General features: G+C 40.3%; 1 protein-coding gene across 1 annotated transcript; it reads left to right on the top strand.

The window, feature by feature from the left end:
* The first annotated feature begins 89 nt into the window (after positions 1–89).
* On the top strand, positions 90–26818 carry MCM6 (minichromosome maintenance complex component 6). Its single transcript, XM_039342344.1, has 17 exons — positions 90–666; positions 2118–2264; positions 3029–3139; positions 4286–4535; positions 6779–6944; positions 8674–8819; positions 10230–10380; positions 12366–12507; positions 13942–14083; positions 14195–14302; positions 15598–15753; positions 17080–17208; positions 17441–17602; positions 19381–19516; positions 21964–22128; positions 23107–23246; positions 26380–26818. The coding sequence occupies exons 1-17, from the start codon at positions 554–556 to the stop codon at positions 26491–26493; spliced, it is 2478 nt and encodes an 825-aa protein (XP_039198278.1). The 5' UTR covers positions 90–553; the 3' UTR covers positions 26494–26818.
* Positions 26819–27050: the final 232 nt, after the last annotated feature.

Consider the following 27050-nt stretch of genomic DNA (forward strand, 5'->3'; position numbering starts at 1 on the left):
GGGGTTTAATCGAACACGTATGAGGGGGGGAAAAAGAGCACTGAATGGCATCCTTCCTCTTTTCTGTTTCTATAAGGAAGATAGGCATTCTGCAAGCAAGCCTTTACCCCTATACCGCTTTTCTCTCCCAATAACTCTGCTTGCTCCTGCAAGAGCAATGTTGCTTACTTCTGAACAATCACTTGTAAGACTTCATTGTGTGGTGCATTCCCCTCCCTTTCCTCCAAAACCGACTTCACGCTTCCGTAATCAAGTACGCAATGATCGTACTTGCGGTGGTTTTCAGCTAAGATTTAATCCTTCCCCCTTTCGGTTTTCTGACTCCCAGACTGCCCCTGCAACGTCGCGCATTGCCCCCCGCTTCCTCTCCCCTACTCTCTGCTTCCTCTTCCTTGAGTCGCATTTGGCGCGAAAAGTTTCCCGGGGAACATTCGAAGGGGGCGGGCATTCCACTAGGAAGCTTCCGATTGGCTAGGCTGGGCCATCCGGGGCTCAGCAGTGGCGCGAATTCCTTTCATTGCGCGGGTAGCCGTCGGAGGAGAGAGGAACTGGGATGGATCTTGTAGCCGCCGGGGAGGCTGGGTTGGCCGCGGCGGCTGGCCAGAAACAGCTCCGCGATGAGGTGGCCGAGAAGTGCCAGAAGTTGTTTCAGGACTTTCTCGAACAGTGAGTGACAGCCCTGGTTCCAGAAAGGGTGGTGGTCGCTGGGATCAATTGTATGCAACAGCATCTTTTGGGGGGGACGTGTGTTTTGCCTCCACTTCTCCTTAATTCACTGGGCTAAAAACTACAGCTATATACTTGGAATAAAGCCATTTAAATTCAGGGGGAGCTATTACAGAATGCAAATACTTAGCTCTAAAATCTACGTAACTCTGAAGAAACGCCGTTTATTTTTTATTACGTATTTTATATACTTATATCCCGCCTTTATTTTACAAATAACCCAAGGTGGCAAACATCCCACACACCCTCCCCCTCCTGTTCTCCTCACAACAACAACAACCCTGTGAGGTGAGTTGGGCTGAAAGAGAATGATTGGCCCGAAATCACTTAGCTGGCTTTCATGGTTAAGGCAGAGCTAGAACTCAACAGTTTCTTGCTTTCTAGCCTGGTGCCTTAATCACTAGACTAGACCAAACTGGGCCATCAGGATGACATTTGTGGTTTTATACACAAGTACAATCTTTTGTGTGATGAAGTGGAGGAGAAACTTTGTATTCCATACATCCTAAAATTGTAATTCTGGTCCTGGTATTTTTTACAGCCCTTCAATGGATTTGACTATTTCTCAGAATCTTTGCTCTTAGATATATGAATGTGCTTAGACCCTGTTCCAGGAGATACTGGAACTGTACATTCTGGATGTTGAGTTCCTTATTATCTCGTGTATCAAATAACAATAAAAGTTCTCTGCCTTGTTGTATTTGTCTCAAGGAACACAAAGCAGGATGACATTCTAAAAACCACATAAAACCAATAGTGGCGTGTATCAGTTCAACAAATGAATAGCAGAAATAACTGTCAATCTGCTTGTTAAGCAGCTGAACATTTATGTGCTATATGACTTTTTTTTTAAGCAATCCTATCCTGGCTTATTTACCACGCATAAATTCAGTTGTTTATGAGTTTCTTTTCTAAGCAAGAGAATGAAAAGTAGACTGCACCAAAGCTTGTATGTACATCTATTACAAGAATAAAATCTCGATAGAGATTATTGATATACTAAACGTGTAAGGTTGTTTAAATTTGCTTGAAGTTATTTTACAATGCTGCATCAAAACAAGCTGTTTTTCCTAGAACATCTTCTGATTTTAATTCATCAGATATTAAAAACAAGAATTAGCCTAAACAAATGTTTCCTTTTTTATTTCACACAGTTCAAAACTGATTTGTTAATGTTTTACTTCTTTGTAAACAAAACGTCAGTGTTAATTTTCAGAGACAATTATGTCAAACTTTGTAATTTGTTAAGTTACACAGAATAATATCCATTCGCAGAAATACTGTATTTAAGTAAGGGGGGGGGTCTCACTATAATCCTTTCATATTCACTACATAATGCATAATTAAACATGCTGTGTAGGAAATAATTCTACAAAATTGTTCCCTAAAAGATTCCAGAATAGTGATGGAGAAGTTAAATATTTGCAAGATGCAGAAGAACTGATTCGTCCAGAGAGAAATACCTTAACTGTAAGTTTTGAGGATCTGGAGCAATTCAACCAACAACTCGCTACCACAATTCAAGAAGAGTTTTATAGGTAAGAACATCCAAAATATTCATAGGATAATCATTATAGAAGTGGTAGTTTCAAGATCACTCGTCTGAATATTATACAGGTACTATTTGTTTAGTGAACATTTGAAGTTACAACGGCACTGAAAAAAGTGATATTACCGTTTTTCACACGACCGTTGCATGATCACATGATCAAAATTCAGGCAACTGGTTCGTATTTAAGATGGCTATAATGTCCCGGGGTCACATGATCACCTTATGCGACTCCCGACAAGCCAAGTCAATGAAGAACCCAGATTCACTTAACAACCATGTTACTTAACAGCTGCAATGATTCCCTTAACAGCTGGCAAGAAGGGCTCAAAATGGGGCAAAAGTCACTTAACTGTCTTGCTTAGCAACAGAATGTTGGCTCAGTTGTGGTTGTAAGTCAAGGACTACCTGTATTAATAAGTTTACAAATAAAGGAAAAATTATACTAATCTATCATTCGCTTCTTAAGACACATCTTCGGCCAGTTTGCTTCCTATACTGTCCAGCCTTTTGAATATAGTGGGGGGGGGTTTTTTAAAAAAAATAAAAATAAACACAGGGTTTACAAAGTCCTGTGGAGGGTGATTCGTGGGAAATACTTCAGTATTTATATTTGTAAGTTTAACTTGCATTGAATATTTGTCTGTTTCATTTATTCTAAGCCAACAGGGAAATTTATAAGATACGTAGAGAATCTGAGTGATGCAAACGCTTACATAATTCTTCCACTTACAATTCTGTCTTTTATTTTAGAGTATACCCTTTCTTGTGTCGGGCTGTAAAAACATTTGCCAAGGATCATGGAAATGTTCCTGCTAGCAAAGATTTTTACGTGGCCTTCCAAGATTTACCTACCAGGCACAAGTAAGAATCTTAATGATTAAATTGTCACCTTTGCAATGTTATGTAACAAGGAAATAGTAATTTGGTACTGAAGGCATTTCTGTATATGATTATCCACAATTCAGGAGAATCCATTTTGGCATTGCCCTGAACAGTTAAGCAAAGGCTGCTGGCAAATCTATGCAATTTGCTTCTAAATAAGCAGAAGGAGCATTTTGTTAGCCTGTGTGACATTATGTCCACCCGCTAAGACTCAAAAATATGAGCTTACTACATGTCCGTTCATTTACAGGCTGTCATATATAGCAGGGGTCCTCAATCCCCAGTCTGTGGACCTGTACTGGTCCATGGTATGCCAGCAACCGGGCCGCACAAACAAAGCCCCATCCGCGGGATGCAGACAGCACACAAAACCATGCCCCCTCCGGTCCACGGAAAAACCTCTCTCCATGGAACCAGTCCCTGGTGCCCAAAAGGTTGGGGACCTCTGGTATATAGGGACCCTGGAAGCATGCCTATTCTATCACTACTCCACTCTTCTGGGATATTTTCCCCTCAGATATTTGAATCCCTCCTCCTAGTTGACTTTCAGAAAGCTTGTAATGACTTGGTTGTTCCATTAAGCCTCTGGGGGACAGTGTTAGTGTCATTGTTCATCTGTCTACTTTGATCTAGAATATTTTGATTCCGTGCCTCTATGATTATATTGCTGAACACCCCCTAAACAAATGAATATGTTTGCAGCGTTTGTATATCAGATATATAAAAAATAGTCTGAACTTTCATATAGCTTGTCTAATGTTGTCTTGCACTTGTGTAATTTTTCATCTGGATTTCGTATAGGATTTAATAAAGGGTATCTTTTCCAGCCCATTTTGAAAGCTAAGTGGAACATAGTGGAAATGCTGCAACTGATGTTCCTGGACTATTAATGCTTGATTACCTTCTGCTCCTCATGTCACAGACGTCAGCACAGCCATATGCATTGTCTTAACCGATAGCACAGCAGGAACATTTTTTTCTTAGTTACAGAAAGCCTTGTACTTGCCAAGGCTACCGTTCCATAGAAAACAATAGGCCGTGATCAGCTGTGTCATTGCAATCTGATTTTCTTAATGGTGTTAAAAGATGAAAAGCTGCTAAACTTGACTTTTATTCCCTGAAAAGAATTCGAGAGATGACGTCTGCCCGAATTGGATCCCTCATGCGTATTAGTGGACAGGTAGTTCGCACCCACCCTGTTCACCCAGAGCTTGTCAGCGGGACCTTTCTCTGCCTGGATTGCCAGACAGTGATAAAAGAAGTGGAGCAGCAGTTCAAGTACACACAGCCCAACATCTGTAGAAACCCAGTCTGTGCCAATAGGAAACGGTTTCTTCTGGATACAAACAGATCCCGGTTTGTTGACTTCCAAAAGGTATCGTAGTTGGAATTGCTTTCTTTGGTTTTTAAACAACAACAGTATGTTATTCTCAGATCAGTTTCTCAAAACAGGCTACAGGAAGTCCTCAACTTGCAGCTGTAATTGATTCCACAATTTTAGTCATCAGTCACAATGGTAATAAAGTGGGTCACCACAGGACCTATTTTATGACCTTTTTTTTTTTTTGCAAACGTCATTAAACATTCAGTGATGGTAAAGCAAACACCACACTTAAGTGAATCCATTATTTGCTGTGGGATGGCTTTTCCTAAAAACTAGAAGTAAACTCTGGTTTCCAGCAAAAACATTGCAAATCGTGTTCACATTGACTGCACTGGTGTTACAGAATCCGGCTTTCATCTGATAGGAAGTGGAAGATGCAGCTTTGAAGAGCAGGATGCTCCTCTTCCAACGTCCCAGATGATAGGCTCAAGATCCAGATGGATCTTGGCAAACGTGAACCCATTTAACAAAATGAAATTCAGTGCAGAGAAAAGTAATGCTTTATACTTAGGTAAGTAAGCAAAATGAAATGTACAGGTATGGGTTAAGTGAACCATGGCTTAATAGCAGAAACTGTGAGAGGGATCTTGGAGTTCTAGTGGACAGTCGGTTAAATATGAGCCAGCAATGTGCGGCAGCCGCCAAAAAAGCTAATGTAATCCTAGGTTGCATAAACAGGAATAGAATCAAGATCACCTGAAGTACCGCTTTATAAAGTCTTAGTAAGGCCACACTTGGAGTACTGCATCCGGTTTTGGTTACTGCATTATAAAAAAGATGCTGAGACTCTAGAGCAAAGTGCAGAGAAGAGCAAATAAGATGATTAAAGGCCTGGAGACTAAAACATGAAGGAATTGGGTATGTTGAGTCTAGTGAAAGGAAAGACTAGAGGTGACATGATAGCAGTGTGCCAATATTTAAGAAGGGGGTGGTCAAACTATTTTCCAAAGCACCAGAAGGCAAAATAAGAAACAATGGAAACTAATCAAGGAGAGAAGCAATCTGGAATTAAGGAGAAACTTCCTAAGAGCGAGGAATTTCCAATTAACCAGTGGAACAGCTTGTGTTCAGACGCTGTGGATGCTCCAACACTGGCAGTTTTTAAGAAGAGATTGGACAACCATCTGTCTGAAATGGTATAAGGTCTCCTGCTTGAGCAGGGAGTTGGACTAAAAGACCACCATGTTCCCCTCCAAATCTGTTATTCAAATAGCCATAAATGCAAGTTGGTTGCCAAGTGCCCAGAATGCAGTAACATGACTGCAATAGGGAGCCAATATCAGAACTTGTAATTTGGGTGATAAGTCTCATTTTTTGGGATCCATCATAACTTTGACCATTTATACTTCGACCATTTATAAAGCAAGGATTACCTGTACTTCCAAATGCGAACTTTGGGCACTATGTGAACAAGATATTAGTGTCTCTTCCTGCCTTTTCTTTCCTTTTGCCATATCTTATTTCCTCTCTGATCTTCTCATTGTTGGTGCAGTGAAGCATGAGACTCCTGATACAAAGGAGAAACAGTATAATCTTCACAAGTCTGTCTAACAACTCACTGGTTATACTATATCTGAATTAATACTGGGTCTCTAGTGGAATTTAGTGTATTTTATTAGAAAGGTAGAGATGTTGCAAATGTCGACAAAATACTTTTAGCTGATCGTATGCACGTTTTTGCTTTTCATAAAATTATGAGATTTTGTTTACCAAAAAAGTGCTTTAATCAATTTACGTGTCCATTTTAATGTTAGGAAATTTCTATTTTCTTCAGAGTTCCATTGTTTTAATAACACCTCATCCCCATATCTTATTTTCTGCTTTTTACCATAACCAAAGATAAAAAAAAATCTTGCTTTTCTGGATTATGTCTCCTAAGATTTGTTCTTTTTCCTAGTTCAGAAGTTAAAGGGAATCTGTTTAATGATCTTCCATTTGCTTTCTTTTAGAACAGGCATGTCAAACTGGTGACGTCATGTGATGTCGTACAACGTATCACGTCTCTTTCCCCATTGCCGGCAATGGGGTGGGCGCGGTTTCGGCATGACGCATCCAGCCCATGGGCCGGCAGTTTGACACGCCTGTTTTAGAACTTCCTTAGCTACACATCAGTTTGGTATAAAAACAAGCATCTGTTTCTTTGTTTTTACAAGTCCATGTGCAAGCAATATTCAGGTTTAATTTTTAATCGTTCTAAGGTCTGGCCATTTAAAGCCTCTTTCCTGTCTCCCCAGGTTCGCATTCAAGAAACCCAGGCTGAATTGCCCCGCGGGTGCATTCCTCGGAGTGTCGAAGTGGTCTTGCGTGCTGAAGCTGTGGAGTCTGCCCAGGCTGGTGACAAGTGTGACTTCACAGGGTCTCTCATTGTCGTGCCAGACGTATCTCAACTATCCACCCCAGGTTGGCGAATCCTACCGAGAGTCTTCAGTATTGAAGATATTTGTATATTCTTAGTATATGTTATACAGGTAGTCCTTGACTTACAGCCACAAATTGAGCCCAAAATTTCTGTTGCTAAGTGAAATATTTGTTCAATGAGTTTTGCCCCATTTTAACGATCTTTCTTGCCACAGTTGCTAAGTGAATCACTGCAGTTGATAAATTAGTAACCCGGTTGTTAAGTGAATCTGGCTTCCCCATTGACTTTGCTTGTCAGGAGGTCGCGAAAAGGGATCACGTGACCCCAGGAGACACTGCAACTGTCACAGAGATGAGTTGGTTGCCAAGCATCAAATTTTTGATCACATGACCATGGGCATGCGGCAACGGTCGTAAGTGTGAAAAACTGTCATAAGTCACTTTTTTCAGTGCTATTGTAACTTCAAACGGTCACTAAACAAACTGTTGTAAGCCAAGGACCACCTATAGTCTTCTTAAAGTATGCTGCTTTAAGTTACAGGTTAAGAATCACCTAGATTACACGTAGTCTTCAACTTACGACCGTAATGGAGCATGCTTGTCAGTTGTAAGTCGTGACAGTGATGAATCGCATGACTGATTTTTTTGGGCAGTCCTTAAGCAAATATAATGGTCATAAAGTGAACACCAGTTAAGCAAACCAATGGTTCACTCTGGGCCAGTTTCATAAGTAAATGGAGATTTTCAGTAAAAAAAAAAATATGAAGTAAAGCATGGTCAGATAACTGTGAGATGCTGCAAACAGCCATAAATGTAGGCTGATTGCCGAGCATCCAAAATGTCATGTGACTGTGGGGAGGGGGGCAACCTTTGGAACCAGGTTGTAACTATCTCCTGCAGAGATCTGGCCGAACTTTGAACATTCATTAAACAACCAGTCATACGTCGAGGACTACCTCGATGTCATCAGAAGGTTGCTCTACTGGATTGTGCCCTGTTGGCCACTGGGCCGTGGGAGTAGCTGGTGAGCCCCCCCCCACTCGTAGCGCCGCTGTATGGGTGCTAGCAGCCCTGTTTGCGCATGCGTGGGTGCACTAGCACCGCCACCAGCATCACGCGGGCACTAGTGGCCTGTTTGTACATGCGCACAAGTGCCAGCAGCCCATTCGTGCATGCAGGCTCTAGCGCCACTGCCGTGCATGCACCCATTTGTGCAAGCGCGGGGCCCTCACTCACACACATTTCCCTGCTCCTCCCTTTCTGGGCCGCCAAGCCGGAAAGGTTGGGGAGCTCTGCTAGAATCCTAGAACTGTTCTCTTGCTAGGGTTAGATATATTCAACTTTCATAGTGTTTCACTTAGCTCTATGTATGATCTGTGGTCACTGTGGCTAATTCAGTGAACAATGGTTAAAGCTAACTATAACTTTTAATATGATGCATGGCTTGGAACTATGATGGTAGCCTGTCCAGTGTCCTCTTCAATTCCTCTAGGGCAGGGGTCCTCAACCCCCGATCCCTAACTCCCAGTACCAGGTCCCGGCATGCCAGCAACCGTTACGCACAAACAAGCAAAGCCCCATCCGCGGGATGCAGGCAGCATACAAAACACGCCCCCTCCGATCTGTGAAAAAACCTCTCTCTATGGAACCAGTCCCTGGTGCCCAAAAGGTTGGGGACCTCTGCTTTAGAAGGATATTTATGGGTAGCTGTTCCCCCCCCCCCAAATATATGTATTCTCCGAGCAGAACTTTCAAAGACCTAATTTTATAGGTGTACGAGCAGAAAGTGGTTCTCGTGTGACTGGAAAAGAAGGCTATGAAAGCGAAGGCATCCGAGGTCTTCGGGCCCTTGGAGTCAGAGAGTTGTCCTATAAGTTGGTCTTTCTTGCCTGTTACGTGGCGCCAACAAACCCGAGGGTGAGTCTGGCTAAGGGGAAATAACAGCCAAGATCGTTTTAAAGAAACCAGTGGTGGGATTTTTTTGTTGTTGTTGTTCTACTCCCTCTTGCTGAACGTTGGAAGTTCGTACATAAAAGATTTTTACTTTCGATAATGGTACATGTTAAATAATTAGCCAATTGTTTTTTTCATGCAGTCTATATTTTTAAATGCATTGCATTGACATCCGTCCAGTTTAAAGTAGAACAGCTCCCGATGGGTCTTCACCAGGTTTTCCAGCATTGGGAATGATGGAGTAGAATTGTTGGCCTGCTGCAGCTTCTTCTATACCAGGGGTAGGCAACCTTGGCTCTTTTATGACTTGTGGACTTCAACTCCCAGAATTCCTGAGCCAGCCATGTTGGCTCAGAAATTCTGGGAGTTGAAGTTCACAAGTCATAAAAAGAGCCAAGGTTGCCTACTCCTGTTCTATACAGTAGTGGCCAAAATTGTGGAAACATTTTGGGAAACGTGTACCGTAGAAATGCCACCTTTGGTTAGGTTTCCACCATTTTTCTTCTAATTTCTTTATAACTGTAGCCTTGTTCACTTAATAATACTATTTTACATCACTTTCTGGGCGACCAGTCAACTCTTTGCACCATTACTTTAATTTTATTACGTTTTACAAGCTCACTAAATGAAGGAACACACACAAAAAAACCCCAACCAACTTGAATCACATAACACACTGACAGATGTCCTCCTCTCAGCTTCAATACATGACATCAGTCACTGAATTCTACTGGGATCTGATTGCCAAAACAAGATGACACCTGATTGGCTCTCTAAATACTCATGCTCATTGGCTACAATCAGATGAAGGAAAGCTACCTGATATCAACCTAAGCAAGTTGCGCGTCCTTTTTCTGGTTATTTGGCTATAACTTTTCATAGAATACAGTACAGATAATTGAACAAACTTTGTTGCATTACATTCTTGATTAAATTATCTTTTCATTGATATATAATTTTATGGTACTACTCCAAAAAAAAGTGGTGCTATTAGCTATCAAACCTCAAAAATACACTTTTCCCAAAAGGTTTCCACAATTTTAGCCACTACTGTAGGTATTGGCTGTAAAATCAACAATAACAGAGAACTTTCCCCTAGAAGATTTTTTTTTTCCGCTGATACAACGCTAGCTTTCTTCATATAGAAGTTATTTTAATTGGGATTGTTTTGCCACCTGTGCTCTGAGATTATACATTTTTTACTATCATTTCATTTTAAAAACATACTTGTGGGGAAATAACACAATCCGTATTATCTTTTTCCCCTTGATTTGATGACTACTTCTTGTCTGCCTTAGATTTTAAGTTTTCTTGAATGACTTTCTAGTCTTCTGCAGTATTTTGAATTTGTGCTATTTTTGTCCTTAATCTTAGTTTGGAGGCAAAGAACTTCGAGATGAGGAACAAACTGCAGAAAGCATTAAAAATCAGATGTCTGTAATGGAATGGGAAAAAGTATTTGAAATGAGCCAAGATAAAAATCTGTACCACAACCTTTGTACAAGCCTCTTTCCCACCATACATGGTAAGGCTAAATTAGGGAGGAATTTTTTTAAGTTAATTGGAAAGATTTCAAATGAATTATGTAAACTCTATCTAGTCTGGAACTCTCTCCATAAATATTATCTCTTCGGAAGGGATCAGAACAATTAATTTAATTGTTAGCAGTCTTTTTTGTGGTAGCGTGTGTTTGGGGTCCAGAAAACCTCAGATATATGCACATGCCTCTGTTTGACTTAAATTATATTTATGTGCATGCCTATATTTGACTTGAAGTGGCTGGCAATCCATCGAAGGGAGAAAAGACTCAGAAGCTTGTCTCAATCTTTTAATATGCATACCTAGTTATCTCTTTACTTATCAATAACCTCTGCACTTTAATAACAAAATGATAAACTTGGACTTTGTTTCACAGATTATTTTAAATTGCTTATTTTAGCTGAATCCAACATTGGCGTGTTACACTATTTTACGTGTCAGCAATCCAACGTAGACTGTTTTTGAACTGTGATTATTCTCTGACATAGACATATTTGAGAGATAATGGGCCAAATCTAGAGTTCTCATGAATGGAGTCTTCAAAGGAGGATATATTATTTTTTCCCCTGCGGTCCTTTGGAAATGGCCTGCGGGGGTTGGGGCCCTCCAAAACATAGTGAGAGATGGTTCATGTCTCAAGTGTTCACTAGTGAAAATAATTTTTCCTTTTTCAACTTTTCTCTGAAAAGTTTTGTTGGTTTTGAAACCATTCCCCCCACAAAGTCTCTTCCTTACAAATAGTGCCATAGTAGAAAGATATCAAATAATGAATATATAAAGCATAATTTATTATAAAAAATGAAATAACAGAAAAAGAAATTTAAACAAGTTTACATTATATATGACTACACTAATAATGTGAAATAACATTAAAGGAATGAAAAAGAAACGAGGCATCAAAAACTACATCATTCACATAATTCCTAAAAGTTTGGTAAAATTGTTCCAAAATTTTCTTCCTTATCCTTTCTTGAAAAAAAAAACATTCAAATGTTTATAAATAACACATGCTATAATGTTCCTGTTGGAAATGAGGTGTAGGTTTTTTTTTTCTTTAGACCAGTGGTTCTCAACCTGTGGCTCGGGACCCCATTTGGGGTCGAACAACCATTTCACGGGGGTCGCCAAACAAGGCTGTCCGCCATTTTTCCCCCCTTTTCTTTGGCCATGCCCCTGGCACCCAGTGATGTATAAGTGGTTGGGGGGTCACCACAACATGGGGAACTGTATTATGGGGTCGCGGCATTAGAAAGGTTGAGAACCACTGCTTTAGACATTTTAAATGACCATTGTAGCTATTTATCATGGACAAAAGTCCACAACTTTGAGGTCTTAGTAGATTCCAAACACTGTAAGTAGAGCCAAGGAGTATATACGTATCTCTATCATGCAATGGATAGCTGGTTTGGGCTAGCAGTTAAAGCACCAGGCTAGATACTGGGACACTGGGAATTTTAGTACCACATTAGGCATAAAGCCACTTGGATGATCTTGGGCCAGTCACGTTGTCTCGGCCCTAGGAAGAAAGCAAGGGCAAACCATTTCCGAAAATCTTGCCAAGAAAACTTCAGGGGCTTGACCGGCCTGTTGCTAGGAGTCAAAAACAGACTCAAAGCACACAAATCATACAATAAGCAGTCTAAAATCAGGTTAATACTCTAGATTACAGGCCATAAGGAGGCCTTATGAGATAATGTTCCAGCGTAATGCTTCTTGGTCGTGTTCTGTACATCTTGAAAAGATGGGATGGAATAATGAATGTGGAGAATTTCTTGTGATCCTTTGACCTGGTTGATGCTGTTCAATTACAAGCAACGTTACTGAGTTTTGAGCATTGTTTAAGACCAACATCACACTAGCTGGAAAAGAAGTTGCCTTTTAATTTGCATACATTTGCCCAAGGAATTTATTTTGTGTGCATGCATTTGTGAAATCTTTAATGTGCCTAACATTCACTTGACTGTGGTGTAGGTAATGATGAGGTGAAGCGAGGGATTTTACTCATGCTGTTTGGTGGAGTTCCTAAGACAACGGCAGAGGGCACTTCACTGCGTGGCGACATCAATGTTTGCATTGTTGGTGATCCAAGTACTGCCAAAAGTCAATTTTTAAAGTAAGTTTTTCCAATACTGGCAGGGTTAGCTATACAATCAGCACGGCTTACGCATCTCTGCATATATGTGAAGTAATTTTTAGATAAAGTTAAAAAAAATATTTAGGAAAAAATACTGGGTTGCTAACTTTTTTAACAACTATTGTAATTGCAACTTTTTGCCCTAAATACTGTATCAAACTAGAGGAAAAACTATAGGGAAAACAATAAATTTGGGAACTGCAAGCTTAAGTTTTACTATTTTATGTGTAAAAACCACAATTCTGAGGGAAACACACGCACGCACGCACCTTTTTCTTCAGAAATGCAGAGCATCCTATTTTCTTTCAGACTGCATTCCAAGGGATTATCTGGTGGTTTTTCAGAAATAATTTTTCCAATGCATGAAATGATTTCTGTTCTTCTAAAATGCTCTGGCCCCAAAATATTTTGGGAACAGCGAATTTTGTTTATCCCTAATTTTATCAGTCATTTGAATTCAGATGCAGCCAAGTTAATTCTTTTCTTAGTATAACACAGTTCCTCTATCTCTTGCGTAATGGAGTACAATTGTTGCAACATTCTTTCACACATGAATGAAAAGATATAATGAAATCTCCTTGCAAATGTTTGTGTATCTGATTGACCCAAATATGATCTACTTTGGTCTTTTGTAGGAAACATGTGCCTGAGTTAGAATTAGTACATTTTGCAGAGTTTTGAAGAGATGATTAAGCACAAAAATAAAATTTCATTAGGAAGCTGCCTCACCTAATAACAGTGAAATTCAGTTAATACTCACAACCAGGACTCTAGAGATTGCCATCACTTACCGATGCACTCATGCTTTACAACCTCATCACTTAGTAATTGAAAGTCTGGTCCTAATTGCTGTTGTAAGTTGGATGTCTTGAATTGCTTCAGAAAAACAGACATGGCTGACTCGTACAAGTTCCACATGAGTATTGTATTTTAAGTCATACAGGCTTCAAAGTGATACTTTTGATCTGAATCCAAAGCAGCAGGCAAATGTATCAAAGGTTTATTGAGATTCTAGTCCAGGGGTAGGCAACCTTGGCTCTTTTATGACTCGTGGACCAACGCCCAGAATTCCTGAGTCAGCATGGCTGGTTCAGGAATTCTGGGTATTGAAGTCCACAAGTCATAAAAGAGCCAAGGTTGCCTACCCCTACTCTAGTCCAATGCTTTGCTGTTATGTCACCTTAGCAGTGGTGGTGCGGTGGTTAAAATGCAGTAGTGCAGGCAAACTCAGCCCATAGCCTGGAGTTTGATCCTGAGTGGCTCACGATTGACTCAGCCTTCCATCCTTCCAAGATCAGTAAAATGAGGGCTCGGGTTGTTGTAAAGCACTATGTGGCAGTATTTAAGTCTAAATGCTGTTGCTATCTTTTGTAAAGTTGCTGATCATTAAGTCACCAATTTGTGATCCAACAGGCATGTGGAAGAATTCAGCCCCCGAGCTGTCTACACCAGCGGAAAGGCCTCAAGTGCTGCTGGCTTAACTGCTGCTGTGGTCAAAGACGAAGAGTCCTATGAATTCGTTATTGAAGCCGGGGCATTAATGTTGGCAGATAATGTACGTTATCCAAATTATGATACCTTAAAAAAAAAGGAATACCATTCATTTTATTTATCTCAGTAATGGAAGTGAGAATTGACAAACTTCCTGTTTTGCATTCTTCCCCAGGGAGTATGTTGTATTGATGAATTTGACAAAATGGATAGGAGAGACCAAGTTGCCATTCACGAAGCAATGGAGCAGCAAACTATATCCATTACCAAAGCTGGAGTTAAGGTAAACATCCACTGCCGGTATTACTAGTTGTTGTTACTAGTCTTTAGGATTAGTATAGATTATTGTCCAGGCTTCTGTAGTTGGATTTGCTCCAGTCATTTCTTTTCAGAATGTTATTCTGTGACTAAATTGTTTATTTAGAGTGGTTATGCTCTAGAAGAGAATCAGTCTTTACATAAGTATAAGCCATCCAAAGTCACTTGGAGTCGGGCTACATTTATTTTTTTTATTAAATTTGTATGTTGCTCCAGTGCCAAGTAAAAAACTTTTTAAAAATGCAATAAGAAGCAGGAAAACAAGTAAACAATAGCAAAGATGGCACACAAAATAATTAAGGGAGAAAAGCCAGATCTTCCAGCCTCTTTGAAACCTCAATAGGATTGGGGCGATCCAGATTTAAGGGAACCTCATTCCAGATTCCAGGAGCTGCTACAGAGAAATCATGTTTATGGAGACCCAATAGATAACTCTTCTTTAATCCAAGGAATCTGGAACACACAATACCTGCCAGATCAAATTGGTCGAGTGGATATTATGGGACATAAGTTCCGTATCTACCCAAAGATGACTCTTGCCCCCCAAAATTACTTTTTCCATAACATAAATTTTAATATATGGAAAATATTGGCTAGGAGTCATCTTTGGGTAGATACAGAACTGCTCATTTCATTTCAAGCATACAACTTCATTTAACATCCTGTTTTCAATGCAAAATGAGGAGTTTGGTGCTCCAAATAGCTTGAAAAGTAATCTGTTCCAAGATTAGGCAACAAACCTACCTTGATTGCTCTGAACTAAAAACAACTTGTTTTATTTAGGCTGCAGTCTTTGTTTCAGGCAGACATGCATAGTCTGGATGAAGCTAGCTATGTAGGTTTAACAGAGACAAGGTTGAAGGCTTAAACAGAAGCCTCTACAACCTATCAACAAAATTCATCAAAAAATGTCTGCTTGACCCAGTAATATTGTCTTTGAAGATAAGAGAGGAAAAGAAAGTAATTTGTTTTTCCTGCTTTCTAGTATTCGTTCCCAGTTAGATCAGCTTTATGAAATGGTATAGGTCTCCCTTGCTTGAGCAGGGAGCTGGACTAGAAGACCTCCAAGGTCCCTTCCAGCTCTATTCTATTCTATTCTGTTCTACTCTATTCTATTCTACTGTATTCTATTCTATTCTATTCTACTGTATTCTATTCTATTCTATTCTAAATAAATGTGTGCATATTAGCTACTTTTTTCAGGAAATTGTTTGGGGAGGAGGGTTGCATCTTTTTATTTACTTTGTTTGTTTTTAACAGGCCACTTTAAATGCCAGGACATCAATTTTGGCAGCAGCAAATCCAGTCGGCGGATGTTATGATAGAGCCAAGTCTTTGAAACAGAATATAAACTTATCAGCCCCTCTGATGTCTAGATTTGATCTCTTCTTTATTCTTGTGGATGAATGCAATGAGGTAAAGCAGAATTTACAAGTTTATGTAATCCGTGGTAGATTAAATTATATGCAACCCATAAAATATAGCTCTGTGTCTTTTTAATCCATCTTTTCATTTTTTACCTGGGTAAGAGGGATATTGTACATCAATTGCATTATATTTCAACATTCTAAGCATATTGGTAGCTCTTAAGGATGTGCAGATTTTACCAAATTAGAAAGTAGTATGTTATTTAATATATCTGGGAGTAAGAATAATCTTGTCAGAGTGATACTTGGTTAAATGCTGATCATGGGATATATGAAATGGCTTAGATCAGTGGTTCTCAACCTTTTTAATGCCGCGACCCCCAACCGGTCGTAAGTCGAGGACTACTCAACTGGTGCAGCACCGTTTGCAGAATGGGACCTTTGGCAGGCTCAACAGGGCAGAGACAGCCTGGACAATTCCTATTGGCTTTTGAAAGCCAATAGAATTAGACTCTATTCAAGAGAGTCTATTCTATTGGCTTTCAAAAGCCAATAGAATAAAAGGGAGTAGCACAGCCAAGGAAAAGGGGGGAAAAATGGCGGACTGCGTTGTTTGGCAACCCCCGTGAAATGGTCATTCGACCCCAAATGGGGTCCCGACCCACAGGTTGAGAACCACTGGCTTAGATCCATCAGAAGCCAACTTTGACTTGAGGACGTTTTTAAGCTTTGACCTAGGTTAGTACACGGAAATGATGAATGAAACTTTCTCTCTTTATTACGTTCATCTTTCTTTTCTCCCTTTAAAAACCACTTGAAGAGTCTTCCTGGAAAATGAATGAAAGGACCCAAAGAGATGTTAATACCAGTGATAAGGATATTCTGCAGAATAGGGAAAATAAAATGTTTGTGAAACTGGTGGTTAGTGTTATGTAAAAGTTATTAAAGATACAGCTTGGTCGTGATATTGATCGATATTTATTTTGAGAGCCACTTTGGTTTAGCGGTTAGGAAGCTGGCTTTTCACTCTCTCTCCCTCCAGCCCTCCTCATACAAATATTGTTGGGATATTAAGAGGCAGAAGTATTACGTGTACCACGGTGAATGATGCAAAGCAGAAGCAGAGTATAAACCTAATATAATCACATAATAATTTTAAAACAGAATGTCACACAATCCGAATGAACTAACTCATTGTCTGAATAAAGATGTTGTTCAATCATGTCATAGATGATCCCTTTTTAGAGTTTCTGTTAAAATTATTTAGCAGAGTAAGATAACAGTATTTGTATCGGCGGATCTGGACATATCAAAAGTTTTTTTTCTATTATATTGCTCCTTATAGCTTTAGTAATGGTGCCTAATGTTTCCCTAGGTTACAGATTATGCTATTGCAAGGCGCATTGTGGATCTTCATTCTAGGATAGATGAATCGATTGATCGTATGTATACGCTTGATGACATACGAAGATACCTTCTCTTTGCCAGGCAGTTTAAACCAAAGGTAAGGAGAATCTTTAAACTTCCTTACTATTTAAAAATAGTATATTTTTAATATGGGCTCTTTAGCACTTCCTTCCAATTTGCTGAAATGACTCCTTGTGTTTCTCTAAAGGTTAGGGCTTCTATTGCTTGATCCGTGATGTCATTTTGCAATACTTTTAGATGGAAATTCTACTGAATTCCACCATAGCAGAGTGGACTATTATTTTTATCCTTTTCATCGCTTCTGACAGATTTCCAAAGAGTCGGAGGATTTTATTGTCGAGCAATATAAGCGCTTACGTCAACGGGATGGCTCTGGTGTCACAAAATCATCATGGAGAATCACAGTACGACAACTGGAAAGCATGATACGGCTGTCGGAAGCCATGGCACGGATGCATTGCAGCGATGAGGTAGCTACATTTGATGGAGTGTACAAGGGAGTGGAGATCATTCCTTGCTTTGTTTAGGACTATTAGTTTGTCCCTGTGTCTGGCATATACCAGGGGTCCCCAACCCCCTGTCTGTGGCCCATTAGGAACTGAGCTGCAGAAGAGGTGGGCAAGCACACACGCGCGAAGCTGCATTTGTGAAAGCAATATGCACATGTCAAACCATTCCCTCTCCCCCCCCCCATTGCCGCCATCTCCACCAGTCCGCAGAGACAGAAAGCTTGGGGATCACTGGCATATACCATGTTTACCCATAAGGCATTTGCTGGAAAATTTTATGATTAGTTAAGAGACCCTTGAGTTAAACTCCGGTGAGTATCTGGATATATCTGCAGATTTTTTGGTAGTAGAATGGAGGTGCTTTACCACTGTGTTTTTCAACTCTGCAATCTAATCTACAGCCATGGATTTCCATCATGTTTTCCTATCAGCAAGCACCTCCATTCTACTGCCAAAGTATCAACTGACCATTTCCTGCTTTTATTTGGATCCCAAACTAGATGCTGCCCTTTGTTTAACCCCCAGATGTTCACCAGCTAATCATACAATCTACCTAATATTTGCATAGATATCGCAGGATTGAAAGAATTCAAGTTGAAAAATCTAAAGTTTTCAGTTTTAAATGGCCTGGTGCTTTCTTATCTATTTCTAATTTTGGTAAGAATAAGGCACAGGATAAGTATTCAAAAAGGACAATTTAAACAACAATCTGCAAGTTTGTATTCATGCATACTCTTAATTAGGTTAGCTACAAAGTTTAACAGCTGCATTTATTCAATATGCTAACCATGGTTAACTTTATCTTGAGTTTGCTTTGTGTGGATTAGCATATGCAACTTGATGTGTTCAGTTAGTTTGTTACAGTGTACAAACTCAGAAAATGGATTAATTCAGTAATTAGATTCTGAATTTAATAATTCTGAATTCTGGACTTACAACCACTTTCAGTGACATAGTTACAACAGCACTGAAAAAGGTGATTTACAGTCGGTCCTCACACGCACAGCGTCTCCATGGTCACACCATCGGGTAGTTGTCAACTAGCATGTATTTTTACAATGTTTGCAGTGTGATCACCATTTGTGACCTTCCCAGCCAACTTCCAACAAGAAAAGCCAATGGAGGAAGTAGGATTTGTTTAATGGCCAAATGATTTACTTAACAACTGTGGCAAAAAAGTCGTAAAATTAAGCAGACTCCCTTAACAACCACCTTGCCTAGCCATCTAAATTCTGGTTCCAGTTGTGGTCATATGTCAAGGCCTACCTGTAAGGGGATGTGTATACCAAGGAAGTCTTTAATATATATTCTTGAATAGTTTCATAATTCAAGCTTGTGCAGTGCTGTACCAACTTCATTAAAAGTACCATATTAAATAGCTTTATGTGCCTCCCTTCGTGTATATAGGAAACTTTAGCTTTGATGGTAAATCTAGTGTAATTTATTCCTTCTGTTCCTTGCCAAAAAGAGGGAATAATAATACTCAGAGAAGAAAGATACGTGTCTCTTCTGCTGTTTCTTGACTCCAGTTCCCAGCAGCCTTGGCCAGTCCAGCTAATAGGGGACACTGCTGGAAGCTGTCCATCAACCCCTGGTGAGCCACAGACTCCCATGTGTGGTAGCAGTTGTGTTCTTCCATGCTCTAGGTGTAAAAATTGTGCAGGAATGCTATGTTATGTGATGCTGCAGTACATGAAGCAGAATCCTTTCGTCTGAATCTCCCTGAATGTTCTTACAAGGTTCACCCAAAACATGTGAAGGAAGCTTTCAGATTATTGAACAAATCAATCATCCGAGTTGAAACTCCAGATATCAATTTGGACCAAGATGAAGAACAATCAGTTGAAGAGCCTGAGGACCAGGATGGAGTTGCCAGTGAGTGATTGCCAGATAAGTCTTAGCCAGGGTGCTTCTCAGTTTCAAGAGAGGAGATACCCACCAAAGACAAAAGAGCAAGGCCGCCTGAGTGTTGCTTCTTAGGGTCTGCTTGTTTCCAATCGAGTTTGAGTGATGTTGGGCCTTTTTAAGTCAATCTTGCTTAATTATTACTACTGTTAAGTTTAATAATACCTTGGCAATAGGCGTGCTTAGTACAATTTTAACTAACTTTAAGGGATAATAATTTAGGAAGGGTTTTATTTTCGAAAAGCTTTTAGTTGAATACACTACATTCAACTTTTTTTCTATGTGTCTTCATTATTTCATAATAACAGTTGTGAAATGCCAAGAGAGATTTATTGCAGAGCTCTGTATGAGCTTTATTCATTTACCTGGGAGTAAGACTCATTGAACATTGGGCTAATTTTCTGAGAGAACTGTGCCAAAAACAAAGCTACCGTATAAGACAACTTTCTAAAGCATGCAAATTGGCTCCGAAGTCGGGGGTCGTCTTATACACTGAGTCGTCTTATACGCCGGAAATTACGGTATTTTCTGGCATATAAGACGACTTTCTAAGCATGCAAATTGGCTCCGAATTTGGGGGTCTTATACACCGAGTCGTCTAATACGCCGGAAAATAACAGTAGCTAACATAATTTTTAGTTTAGAGTTAGGACAATGTCTCCAAACTTATATGGTTGCAGAAAGGAATGAGTGAATATTTCTGTTGGAAGGAGGTCTCCAATCTTTTTGGTTTGGCGGCGCAGAAAGGGAGGGAGGCACCGTTGCATGCGCATGCACGTGAACAAATGAGCCATGAGTGCACACGCAAATGGGTCACTCATGCACACATGCAGACGGCCGCGTGAGCTCGAGTGCTACAAATGGGGTGGCACTAGCGCAAGTGGGAGGGGTGAATGCATGTACACAAGTGCGTACACTGGCCATCCCTTCACATGGCCCAGTAGTGGGCCGTGGCCCATAGGTTGAGGACTCCGGCATTACATGAAAGAAAATAATGCTCCTGCTAAATGTTTTCCAACAGCTCTGGTAAAGATGCCCTTTTGTGCCCAAGGGGCAAAAAAATAACATGTATTGAATACACAAAAGTACAATACAATTTTGAAGAGACTGAAGCCCACACAAAATAAATGGAGTCACATCACCTATGTGAAATCATTGGGAAGGAGGGTCTTTTTTTTTCTTTTTTCTTTTTCTTTTTCTTTTTTTTTTTTTTTTTTTGCTATTTAGGATTTCCACCATAGATTTCATCTTTTTCCCATCTCAGAAAAGCAACTGCCATCAATTTTCAACAGTCATGGTTAGAAGGGATTCCAGGATCACAAAAAAGGCCCATAAGGCACAGGATTACAAGTTACGGGGTAAATTATCCTGAAGGACAAAACATTCTTCTGATCTAGGAGGATGTATCTCATATTGCCTTGCCAGAGTCCTGCCCTTTGAGGCAGGCAAGGTCAAGGAAGAGGAATAAGCAAGGATTTTAGGAATGTGCTTCATTGTGATAGGGTACAATAACAGAATCTTGAAAACCTGTCAGAGTTTCATTCATGTCTTAAATAAAATGAAACCAGGGTTAGTTTGAGTTTCTTTCTCATCCTTTCTTTTTCCCCAGAACTGAATAGTTTTTTTCATTATTCTTTTTCATAACTGTTCCTTTTACAGTTCATTCATCCCTTCGGCATTCCCAGGACCAGGTTTACATCCTTCTACAGCCAGCTTCCAAAAGGGGTGTGGGAGGGTTGAACCAGAATAAGTTTGGAATCCTCAACTTCTCAAAATCAGTTTCCCAAACAGATACCGTAGGCCAGTGATGGCAAACCTTTTAGAGACCGAGTGCCCAAAAACCACCCCGCCCTGCCCACCCCCCCTGCTCCCCACCTGCCTGCAGAGCCACCCACCACCTCCACAGCCCGCCACAGCAGATCGCCCAGGCGGCCTAGCAGCACCATTTTGGCCACACCCTCCACCCACGCCCTGCAGCATCATCTGCGCATGACGGAGCGCGAGGGCGGAGTCTTGTCCCCGCTTACCCGGCTGCCATGTCCTTGGCAGTGCTGTTCTGCATGGACAGTGCCAAGGGGCAACTATCTTCTGGGGGGGGCTGCTGGTGAGGCCATGGGAGGAGGCAGGGTTGGGGCAAGGGCACGCATGCCCACAGAGAGGGCTCTGAGTGCCACCTCTGGCACGCGTGCCATAGGTTCACCACCACTGCCATAGGCATTGTTCCTTCCTATTGCAAGGAATGAGAAGAGAGGAGCTTTGGAGAAAGTGATTTGACAAGTAGAGAGTCATTATGTTTGTTAGTGTTTATTTTGAACGAGTAAAGCAGGAAACACAGTAATCCAATTTATTTCTTGATAAAGTTTCACTGTGGTTTATCAATTCCAGCCTAATGCATAAAAATTGTTTATGCTTTCAAGGAGATGAAGACAACGTACTTGCTAATGGCTTAGTAAACGGTACCAGTGACCCTGCAGATGATTCAAATAAAGATGTGGCACCAAAGGCTTCTCTGAGACTTAGTTTTCCTGAATATCGAAGAATCTCTAACCTCATTGTAATGCATCTAAGGAGATCTGAAGAAGGTAAGGACAGATCACCCTCGGGGGAAGCAAGGATCCCCCACTTCTAAGATCTGTTCCTCATTGGACAAATGATGTTAGAATGTATGCAAATTTCCTTCATTTCTGATAGGAATGAAGATTTTAAAATACAAATCCTGATAAAACACAACAGATACAATCTTTTTTCAGATGTGTAGTTATTGATCCAGGATAATAAAGTTGGATAGTTCTAGATAGTTAAGACAATTCTCTAGATAGATCTAGGACAAGAGTGCTGCTCAAAACTGGGAGTTCCAATTACCCTAAAATTGCCCTCTTTATAGGCAAAACTCCATGATACTACAGATAATAGGCATAGTTGCTCATTTTTGAGTAATTACATACATCCTAGTCCCATTATTTAAGAGAATTCACCTCTACATCCTACGCCTGGGGGCCTACGATATTTCAAACAACCCCGTTGCTACTAAGGTATAGGAAAAGGAATTGAATTCTACATGAATAGCATTCAAAATGCAGATGACTTAAAGTACCAGATCATTATACAAAAGCTTTATTTCCCGTGCACTTTTTCTGGGTGATGTATCTTATGATTTAGGATGAATGTTTTTTATTATTATATTCATGATTTATCAGTTGCTTGTATGTACACTTGAGAACTTATGCACTGGAGACAAATTCCTTTTTGTGTCCAACCACACTTTGCCAATAAAGAATTCTGTTCTATTCTAGTCCTTGTCCTGTCCTATTCCGTTCCATTCCTGTTCTGTTCTGTTCTTTTGTGATATGTATCTGTTTGGTTCCTGTGCAGGCAGGAACCTTGTACAAAATGCTGCAGTTTTCATGTCAGCCATAAACTTGCTTAACCAGGGAGGCACGCCATTTTTATCAGACTTTACAAGGATATAAATATAATTGAGATATGAATATAAAGTATGCTAAAATTATATAAATGTATTATTAACAAATGTTTATAAAATTATTTTCTTCTGATTGCAGAAAATGATGATGCTGCCTTAAAAAAGAGTGAGCTTATCAACTGGTATTTAAAGGAAATTGAATCTGAAATAGATTCTGAAGAAGAACTCATCAATAAAAAGAAAGTAATAGAAAGAGTGATTCATCGTCTTACCCACTATGTACGTATACATATACTCGAAGGCCCAAGGTTGCATTTGAACGCAAATGTTACGCAGAGCTCCTTATATACAGTCTGATACAATTATGGGTAGACCTCAATTTGGAACTATTTGTTTAATGACCATTCAAAGCTTTAACGGCATTGAAAAAAAGCGATTTATGATCAGTCCTTGCACTTATGACTATGACAACATCCCCATGGTCATGTAATCAAAATTAGGGTGCTTAGCTATCAGCATGTATCTACGACATTGCAGCATCCTGGAGTCACGTGTTCACCATTTGCAACCTTCCCAGCTGGCTTCCTACAAGCAGTCAATGGGGAAGCTAGATTTCCTTAACAGCTGTATGATTCATTTAACAACTGCAGTGGTTCACCGTGCTGGTCTATGACCAAATAAAGATTTGACGATGAAGATGATGCAATGGTTCACTTAACAACTGTGGCAGAAAAGGTTGCAAAATAAGGCATGACTTGCTTAACAATCGCCTTGCTTAGCAACAGAAATTTGGGTCCCAGTTGTGACTGTAAGTCAAGGACTACCTGTAATAACCAATAAACTTCCTAACATTTATTGGTTATTACAGGTAGTCCTTGACTTACAATCACAACTTTAAGTTCATATTAGTAAAGTTGGAAAGGACCTTGGAGGTCATCTAGTCCAACCCCCTGCTCGGGCAGGAAACCCTACACCATTTCGGACAAGTGGCTGTCCAGTCTCTTCTTAAAAACTTCCAGTGTTGGAGCATTTACTGCTTCTGGAGGCAAGCTGTTCCACTGATTAATTGTTCTCACTGTCAGGAAGTTTCTCCTTAGTTCTAGGTTGCGTCTCTCCTTGATTAGTTTCCACCCGTTGCTTCTTGTCCTCCCTTCAGGTGCTTTCGAAAATAGCTTAATTCCCTCTTCTTTATGGCAGCCCCTGAGATATTGGAATACTGCTATCATGTCCCCCCTTGTCCTTCTCTTCGTTAAACTAGACATACCCAATTCTAGCAACCGTTCCTTATATGTTTTAGCCTCCAGTCCCTAATCATCTTTGTTGCTCTTCTCTGTACTCTTTCTAGAGTCTCAACATCTTTTTTGCATCGTGGTGACCAAAACTGAATGCAGTATTCCAAGTGTGGCCTTACCAAGGCATTGTAGAGTGGTATTAATACTTCACGTGATCTTGATTCTATCCCTCTGTTAATGCAGCCTAGCACTGTGTTGGCCTTTTTGGCAGCTGCAGCACACTGCTGGCTCATATTTAGGTGATTATCTACTAGGATTCCGAGGTCCCTCTCACAGTTACTACTATTGAGCATGGTGCCACTTATGCTGTACTTGTGCATTTGGTTTTTCTTGCCTAAATGTAGAACCTTGCTTTTTTCACCATTGAATTTCATTTTGTTAGTTAGTGCCCAGTGTTCAAGTCTGTCCATATCCTTCTGTATCTGAAGCCTGTCTTCTGGAGTGTTGGCTATTCCTGCCAGCTTGGTGTCGTCTGCAAATTTGATGAGTTCCCCATCTATCCCTTCATCCAAATCGTTGATGAAGATGTTGAAGAGTACTGGGCCCAGACCAGAGCCCTGGGGCACCCCACTACACACTTCCCTCCATATAGATGCAGTTCCATTGAGGACAACTCGCTGAGTACGGCCGGTCAGCCAGCTACGGATCCATCTGGTGGTGGTTCTGTCTACCCCACATTTTTCTATCTTGTCAAGTAGTAGGTTGTGATCTACTTTATCAAATGCCTTACTGAAGTCCAAGTAAATTATGTCCACAGCATGCCTCTGATCCACTAATTTTGTCACTTGGTCAAAGAATGCAATAAGATTTGTCTGGCATGATCTATTTTTGACAAACCCATGTTGGCTTTTAGTAATGACTTTGTTTGCCTCTAGGTGTTCGTTGATTCGTTGTTTGATTATCTTTTCCAGGATCTTCCCAGGTATTGAGGTCAGGCTGATAGGTCTGTAATTTCCTGGATCCATTTTTTTTCCCTTTTTTGAGGATGGGAACTACATCAGCTCTTTTCCAGTCCTCTGGTAGTTCCCCTGTGTTCCAGGATCTTTGAAAAATATAGTTCAGTGGCTCCGATATCACATCTGCCAGTTCCTTGAGAACTCTGGGATGTAATCCATCTGGTCCTGGCGATTTGAACTCATCTAGGCTGGACAGGTGCTCACTAACCATTTTCTTGCCTATCTTAATTTGTGTTTCTGTTTTGTTTTTTATGGCACTATTTTTGATAGGTTGGTCTGTTTTTTCCCTTTGTGTAAAGACAGATGCAAAAAATGAGTTAAATAGTTCTGCTTTCTCCCTGTTGCTAAGCAAGGCAATTGTTAAGTGAGTTTGTATTTAAATATATAAAGAACCAGTTAATAGGATCAACTTTGTGAGTTATGGTCTAAAGCAGAGATCACCAACTTTCTCGGTTGGTGGACCGGAAGGAAAGGGATGGGGGAGCATTTTACATGCATGTGCACGGGGCCGCGAGCATACTCATGATGCAAACGGGGCGGGGCTAGCGCCCACGTGATACTAGCCCTACCCCATTCTTGCATGGTGCGACGCCCTGTTTCCACACCCTGTGGTGCAGCGGCATCTGTTTTTGTGCACCTTGCAGCACGGCGGCAGCCCGTTTTTGCGCCTCGAGGTGCGGTGGTGTCCCATTTTCACAGCCCGAGGTTTTTGAACCCTGTGGCACTAGCGTGAGTTGGGGTGTGTGCGTGCACTGGCCAGCCTGTCCCACAGCTCGGTGGTCAGCAGGCCATGGCCCACTATTGGGGCCCGGCCCACACTTTGGGGACCCCTGGTCTAAAGATTGATGTTTACTCCTAGATAGACATTAGAATTCTGTGCATACTTAGAAAATGGAAAGTCTTTAATTTCTGAACAGAAATATATAAAAATGCAACGTTACGCTTTCTGTTAGAATTTATGCAAATTGCACCTTTCTCTTTCTGATTTTTAAAAAACTGCAACGTTGTAAAAATGGATGTATTCATCATAACATAGTAAGCAAGTAAGATAGCAAAATATTATTTGCTGCTTGGAAATCAGTCTAAGTGAAACTGATTGCACTTAGGATGATTGCACTTCAGATCTTTTATAAACATAATCTGACCAAACATTCTCTGTTTCAGGATCACATTCTAATTGAACTCACGCATTCAGGATTAAAAGATTCCGTGGATGTACAGACTTTTGACGAAGACCCCTATCTTGTAGTTAATCCTAACTACTTGCTGGAAGATTAGAGACTGAGCGAGCAGTGCTACAAAATCCATTTCATACCAGTGAGATAATAGCTCATCAGTTGATACGCATCAGTTGTAGATAGCTGACTAATCCGAGATTTATCTCGGAATTCGCCTACCTTGCCTTTTTAAATAATCTTTTATAGAGATAAAGGGAGGAGTTATATAACTGGCTAAAGGAAGCTATTTTTTTTTTAAAGCCGCCATCTGCTTCTTCTATATTTTACATTTTTAAAAATCTTATGCAGTAGTTCAGTTGTGCAATCTTACTCTGTAAATCTCTTCTTATTTGTGTCCAATAAATTAAAAAAAAAAGTTCACTATGTATGTATTCAGTTTCAAAATGAATTGTCTATGCGTGAAACGGAAAATACATTGCTTCACACTTGGAATAACATTTTCAGGTTGGAATTACTAAGATAAAACACATTGTTAAACTAAAAACAGCCAGGTTTTGTTTTATGTTTGGAGAGACAAGGTTCTCAAAGCATGTGTGTTGTTCATCCAATCTCAGAATGCTGAAAAAGGGCCCTCTTAAGTTCAGGGGTTTCATGGTC

The sequence above is a fragment of the Crotalus tigris genome, unplaced genomic scaffold (assembly GCF_016545835.1).
Source record: "Crotalus tigris isolate CLP2741 ecotype Arizona unplaced genomic scaffold, ASM1654583v1 scf7180000017790.654992, whole genome shotgun sequence".
NCBI lineage: Eukaryota > Metazoa > Chordata > Lepidosauria > Squamata > Viperidae > Crotalus > Crotalus tigris.

Bases quoted from the DNA above. Each gene is read 5' to 3' on its own strand.
- MCM6 (XM_039342344.1), top strand. From the start codon at position 554: ATGGATCTTGTAGCCGCCGGGGAGGCTGGGTTGGCCGCGGCGGCTGGC. The intron at 6,945-8,673 runs GTTGGCGAATCC...CTAATTTTATAG, and splicing joins ATCTCAACTATCCACCCCAG to GTGTACGAGCAGAAAGTGGT. The intron at 12,508-13,941 runs GTAAGTTTTTCC...GTGATCCAACAG, and splicing joins GCCAAAAGTCAATTTTTAAA to GCATGTGGAAGAATTCAGCC.